The 7,017-nt window shown below is 35.2% G+C and overlaps 1 protein-coding gene across 2 annotated transcripts; it reads left to right on the top strand.

Moving 5' to 3' along the window:
• Window positions 1–1,871: 1,871 nt before the first annotated feature.
• Window positions 1,872–6,652, top strand: LOC135224940 (zinc finger protein 117-like). 2 transcript variants are annotated; one of them, XM_064264259.1, is made up of 2 exons: window positions 1,872–1,986; window positions 4,954–6,652. In XM_064264259.1, the coding sequence occupies exon 2, from the start codon at window positions 4,985–4,987 to the stop codon at window positions 6,266–6,268; it is 1,284 nt and encodes a 427-aa protein (XP_064120329.1). In that variant the 5' UTR covers window positions 1,872–1,986; window positions 4,954–4,984; the 3' UTR covers window positions 6,269–6,652. The 2 variants fall into 2 exon arrangements, with proteins under 2 accessions (XP_064120329.1, XP_064120330.1); XM_064264260.1 differs by having other exon boundaries at window positions 1,962–2,050.
• The last annotated feature ends 365 nt before the right edge of the window (window positions 6,653–7,017 follow it).

The following is a 7,017-nucleotide window of genomic DNA, read 5'->3' as shown; positions in this document are numbered from 1 at the left end:
TTTACCGACGACCCAGGGACAAGATCGCATGCTGGCATAGAACAACAAAGATTCTTAAATTTATGTAAACAGTGTAGATTAAGCTGGCATCTTAACTAATCTAGTTCGTATAAACATCGTATGGAAAACATTTGCCTATAGCATTCGCTTTTAGGAGTCTTCGACTGATATATATGTATTTTCACCCTGTTTTTATTTAATTTTTTAATGGCATACTGTTAAAGAACGCCTGGCTGATTTTGTTTATGCAAATCACGTAAAATAAGTTGCTATCTTGACTAATGTATTCTTATAGACCGTGTCAAAGAAAAACCTTTGCTTTTATCACTCATTTTTGTTGTCGTATCTGCTCGTTTTGAGTGTATCTTCACCTTAGATTTCACTAAACTTTGCTTCATTAGGGTAAGGAATGTACTTCTCATTACATTTATCCAAATATAGTAATGTGAGTTAGCACCTTGATTAATCCAGTTCATAGAGACTGTATTGGAAAACCTTCGCTTTCGTCGCTTACTTTATTGAGTATAGCATTTTCCCCCTGAAACAAAAAGACATACGTATTACTTTCATGACCCATTATGATGCGTAGTACTACAGGCAACTCTATACTCGCATGAAAAGGGCAACAACATCCAGGAAGATATATTCTTTAACTAAGGGATGTAGCGGAAGGTATACCAGCTTTCTATTTATACGCCGTCATAAGGTCATGAACTTTCTCGTGAATTCCAGCCCCATGCAATAACGATTCGTGAGAGAGGTAAAGAAGAGGAATGAGATAGTAAATATATATATATATATATATATATATATATATATATAATATATATATATATATATATATATATGAGAAATATCAAGTCACAGTATACAGATTTCGAGGAACACAGACAAGGTTTTAGAGAAATAATTTACGTTGTAAGAGATCTGAAGCTTGTGGCTTAGATCCTGAGATGATCACGTTAGCATATGCAGGCAGATAATCTTATGAGCCGTAGGAATAAATACAAAAGATAAAAGTTAAAAAAAATGCTGAGAGCCAACAACAGAGGAAATTTTTCGATTTTCAGACTTCTTTCATTCATCTGGTTCTGAAAATACAGTACTTGAAGTATGTCTAACCCAATGCAGAATTCATGAAGAGATATTCAATTGAAAATTTAGCCCTGAACGATTGCGTCATATTTTTCGACTCTTTGACGGCTGCTAACTGTCGTGTGATTTACTGTACCTCCAAAGTTATTATTAGATACTGAATACAGAAAATACCTACTTTCTTATTGACTTGGAATATAAAGTTTCAGTCAGAGGCCAAGCACTGGGCCCTATGAGGTTATCCAGCACTGAAAATCACGTTGAAAAACTTATTAGGAGAGGGTGGAAAGTAGGAAGTTTGAAAGAGAATAGAAACAGAGGTATAGTAAAAGGAATGAAATAAGTTGCCACTATGGGGCGAAGGGACGTTGCAAAGAACTTCAAGCATTGCATACAGTGCGCCGCGTGAGGTGAATGAGGATACAACCCTCCCAAGGGTTGTATCCTTAATTCCCATGATTCATTTGCCTGAAAATGAATCATGGGAATTGAATCAAAGGCTGATCTTTTCGACAATGATATATCCATCCAATGAAATGAGAATTAGAATTAATCTTCTACGCATTGCGTTTTTATTTACATAATTATGAATTTCAGAAAAATCGAGGATAAAATTTCAATTTGCTCAGGATAATAGTAGTATTGTTTGTATAAAAAAGACACAAATTAGGTAATGATGCCATTTCCTACTTCGGTTAACAATTGGCCTCATTTGGTGTAGTTGTAGCTGTAGTTTCATCACAATCACCTTTCTATTATTCAACTGGCAGTTACATCAATTATCTGTAAGCAACTTTACTTGGTGTTTTTCTCCTATGCCAGTGTGCGTTTGGTTCCCTTGAATGCCTGAAGATTCTTTGCAAACATTTATAGTCGGATACTAGGAACTCTGTAAGTATTTTCGCTTACTCGGGGAGTAAGACTACAAACTACTTTGTTGTTGTTCTATTTAGAGGTAAGAAAGCTTAAAAAGGTCTAAAAAAATTGTTTTACGTTGAGTTAGAGATACAAAAATTTTAAAATATAGTTATGATTTATTTATTAGAATGAAAATGTAGTAGATACATAATACGTATGTTAATTAGTATAGAAAATTATTTAAAAGTAAAGTTAAGCGTATTTATTTTAATCTTAGTTGGTGAAACAATACTCTGGTCGTAGACTTTTGCACGCACCACGAGTAAGCTGGAAGTCGCATCATCCCTTTTTCTTTAGTTACGCGAATAATTGTTAAGGTTACTTGTATGAGAGGTGGGCATTGTGTCTCAGGGAATGTTTAGGTGTTTGTATGTGTATGTTTTTTTTTTTCTTGAAAATTACTAGTTTGTGCTGCTGGTAATTTTGGATTTTATGTTGCTAGTGTAACAATCAGAAGACATATTTTACTCTCATACCTATATTAGTTTAGGAAATTGTACTTTTCCTTCAAAATGACGAAACCATAGATGCAGTTTACGAAGGTCGCTCACTTGCTGGATTGTAAGTAAGACAAAACTTTGAACAATTAAACTTTACTCTCATGAAAATGATGATATATATCCCATTACCTGTTGTCTTCTGTTTTTTCGTATGTCGAAAATGCGGTTTTTCAAAACCAGAGTCCTATAGTATTATTGCAATCCTAAAACAACCGACATACCGCTTCGAAATTCCAATAGGTAGTTAGTTGTTGATCTTTCAAGTTTAGCGATCAAAGTCACAAGCCGATATGAATAGAGTAAACCTTATTTCCGTTGTTGCATCTTGTGGGTATTTTCAGTGCTTCACACAAGGATATCATTATCACAGGGCAACCCCAATGCTGAAAGAGTAATGGTTTAGTAAATTATTAGCTCTTTCTTTAGCTATATTATTTCTCTGCAAAAAAAAAAAAAAAATTAACTAGACAGTTACGATCATTTGCGTATGTAGCTCAATGCAGAAGAAAGTTTTCGACGAAAATGTAGATAGCTTATTTTTCATACTTTTCCTGATTGTTCGTGTGTGTGTGTGTGTGTGTAAGAGAGAGAGAGAGAGAGGGGGGGGGGGGGGAGGGGGGGGGGGGAGGGAGGGAGGGAGAGGGACGAGGGGGAGGGAGAGAGACAGACAGACAGAGAGAGACACAGGGAGAGAGACAGAAAGAGAACTAATAGCAAAACAATCCTACTGTGCATTTCAGGGCCGTGTCTAATTGGTTTTCGTCAATAGAATCTTACCAAAGCATTGGATATGGATCATATTTTGGAAATAACTATTTGAAGCCACGGCCTAATTTGCTAAAATATCTACTGATGTCTAATGTTGACAATTAAGGCACTTATCGGAGTAAATCGCAGAAATTTCAAGGGAAACTTAGCTAAATTTAGTAAGCACCCAGAGGGAGGCTACTTTTGACGTCAAGTATGACATCAGGCTTAATAGCGGTGTTCCCAGTAGTGTGACAATGATCGTGGAAACAAATATTTGACCCTCTGGTTGAGAATTGTTGAGAATTACGATATTATGATGATTTCCATTGGTGATACCACGGGTAATGAATAAGAATTTGGTATACTGTATAAATATGACAACGTTATAGCAAAGGAATTTGGTAAATATACATATTGCAATATTACTAGTTTCATTGTACAATTTTACGTTGACTATAGGAATACATATTTATATTTTCTTGATTAGTTATGCAAAACGTTTGGAACTGGTGATACACAATCATACTGAAATGAAAATAAGATAGTTTAGAGGTGTTTGGTAAGATATTTTGGCCTGATATACCTGGTAACCTTGCAGAATAGTAAACATCGCCGAGTCGCCGACGACAGGGCAAAGCCAGGTTATAAGTGACTGCTGTTTCACCTATGGCAAGCGTAGCAAATTGTCCTCGTGGCGGCTAGGCTGCTTTCGTTTTGCGTGTTTTTGCAGTAACTTCAAATTCATAAAAAAGTAAACATAGATAAAACCTGGAATACATAAGCTCATGATAACCACTCAACAACCTTACAACAACATTAGTGTTAGTTTCAAGCGCAGAATGATAAATGGGGAGTTGTGTGAAATACTAAATACTTTCGAATTATTATCGGACTGATCATGCATTAAGGAAGTTAAGGTTAGAACATTTGCGTTATGTTACATTCATTTAGCAGGACTAAGCAGGTACACGTGAACCGGAATTTTTGAGACAATATGAATCGACAGAAACTCCAGAGTAACAATGGTTTTCACAGAGTGTGTGCAAGACTTAGTGCATATTTCATGTTAAAGGAAACATGAATTACTCCAAGGAACTGTATTACAGAATTAATATTCTCATTTTATGCCCATTCCTTTAGTGTAATTTACTTAAAACACATGATTCATCGGAAAGAAGAGAGAGCGAGCGAGAGTAGGGTAGGTGTCTGTCTGTGAAACAAAACAAGAATCCCATATACTACTACTACTATTACTACTACTACCAACATCTGAGTCTTCATTCCTAAAGTATATGGGCTGGGTGTATAGTAAAGTATGACATACTACAGTATAAATGAGTGGGGGGGCCTTCAGTAATGACGTTTCACTAGCCTCCCTCCGGGTGCTTACTAAATTTAGCTAAGTTTCCCTTAAAATTTACATGATTTACTCCGATAAGTGCCTTAATTATCAACATTAGACATCAGTGCATATTTTTGACAATTAGGCCGTGGCTTCAAATAGTTATTTCAAAAATATTATCCATATCCGATGCTTTGGAAAGATTTTATCACCAAAACCTATTAGACACGGCCCTGAAATTCACAGTAGTTGTAAATAGGAAAATAACAAATTATTTTTTGAAACCATTAGTATGGTATTTGAAATGCAAATGTTGAGATTATATATATATATTGTTTTCCATTTCAGACATTCTTCTGTCATCTCTCAGGTCCCTAACATGGAACACATCGGGGAAAAAGGAATTAACGGTTTACCTATAGCTAGGTTCTATTATATATGCAAGTGTCGTCGGGTATTTTATGACCGAAAGGCTCCGGAACAGCATTTTTTATTATCTAAGTGCAGAAATGCACTTAATAAGGCACCATTAGAAGTGACTGCTAAGAAGCCTTCAAAACGCCTCGTGGAAAACAAAAGGATTAGTTTGACGTCTGGAAATAAATTGTCTAAATGCCAAATTCTGCAGAGTGATGGAGCCAAGCAGGAAGGAATTCACGGTCGTCGTTTTCTGTGCAAGGCATGTTGCAAAACCTTTACCAGCGCTTGGCGGATGAAACAACATTCATTAGCATATTGTAAAAACAGACTCGTGATGTGTAGAAAGTGCGGTAGGATATTTTTCGGTCCTGACGCTCTAAGTAAGCATTGTGCAGAACACTTTAGAGACGTGTATTATAAGTGTGGGCTATGTGGAGAGAATCACGAAAAGAACTTCTGCAACAAAACCGCTAAGAGCAGAAATGTGTATGGATTGCCATCACACGGAATCTCTCAAAAGGAAACTGATCACCAGCAGCAATATATATATGCAAAGTTAGGTAAGTCAAATGAATTGATCGCGTCCATCCTGGAACGATCTGTGTTAAAGACTCCATCCCTGAGTGAGACTGAAAATCATGAGCCCTTTCTGGAAGAGGCACTAATGGGAAAAAATCCCTCTTCGTGTCAGATTGCTAATTCATGCATCAGACATGAAAGAGCACAGTATGATGAACTTAAAGAAATTACAATAGTTGCTGATGATCCAATAACTACTGTGGAAACATCCCTCAAGGAATATACTATACTTAATGAAGCAGAGAGAGAAATTCTCTTGATTTCAGATATTAATGATCAATCTCACTCTTCTGAAGATGCTGTTCCCCAAAAGTATTTGAATCTTGAGCTTCCTGCCAGCATATTTCATTTAGGAATCCGGTTAGAAGGCTGCAACCTGTATAATATTTTTATGGGTTTAGTCATGGATGAAATGTCAAGCCCAGCTCAAGATGGTAACACACATAAGGTTATGAATGAAGTCGATAACGTTTCTCTACGGAGTGATCAAGAAGGTATGTCAATGGTTGACAGTGAACTAACCGATGAAAAATATGAAACTGAAATGTGCAATGGGAAGGAAAGCCATTTACATGAAAAGAGCGACTATTTGGACATCAGCGATGAGAGCCCTGAGGATTACTACCTGGACAGCCTCGAAACATTAAAATTCTTATATGAATAAATTGTTCCATTACTGATGAAAGTCAGTGTGTTCCTTGAGAACGCCCTATACATTAACGTTTTGAGTTCTTAGAAAATATGCATATAATCTACTTTAATTATTTTAGGTACAAGCTATTGTAAATTCATTTTATATAACTTTAAAAAACTTTTTATTTCCATCTTGCATTGGTTTTTTAATGCTTAAAATGCATTTTTAGTTATGTTCAAAGCAATGGCTTATGAATAAGGAAGAATTATTTTCCATTAATATATCATTATATGTTTTGTCTATTTTAGATATTTATCTAATTTCTTTTGATGGTCTTATAAAAACTGCTTGAATGTCATTTAAGATGTATGAAAAACTATTTTTGTTCCTGTTTCATTTCAATGTAAGAATTGCTTGAATGTTTAAATGACCTAATAATATTGTAGCCACTAGTTCATAAATACTGATGAAATCTTAGTGCTATTTTTTAATGTTTAATAAAATTAATCTTCAGTAATGATCTGCATGCTTTTTGGGTAATGTACTTCATCTAATTTATTTTAATTATATTTTTCATGCATTGCTGAAAATTTTATCTTATATAATATTGAGAAAAATCCGTCTTTTGTCTTTTCCTGTTTCATTTCTGTCTGGGAAGTATGCGATCGATAATTGCACTTCAATCTTATGCATTTACTTCCACAGACCATAGCTATCACTTCAAGAGTTAGAATAAATTAATACTCTAAATCAGTAATTAAGTACTGTATAGTGATTCA

This window comes from Macrobrachium nipponense, chromosome 12, assembly GCF_015104395.2.
Source record: "Macrobrachium nipponense isolate FS-2020 chromosome 12, ASM1510439v2, whole genome shotgun sequence".
In the NCBI taxonomy this organism is placed as follows: Eukaryota; Metazoa; Arthropoda; class Malacostraca; order Decapoda; family Palaemonidae; genus Macrobrachium; species Macrobrachium nipponense.
This window is presented reverse-complemented; position numbering and strand designations above follow the sequence as displayed.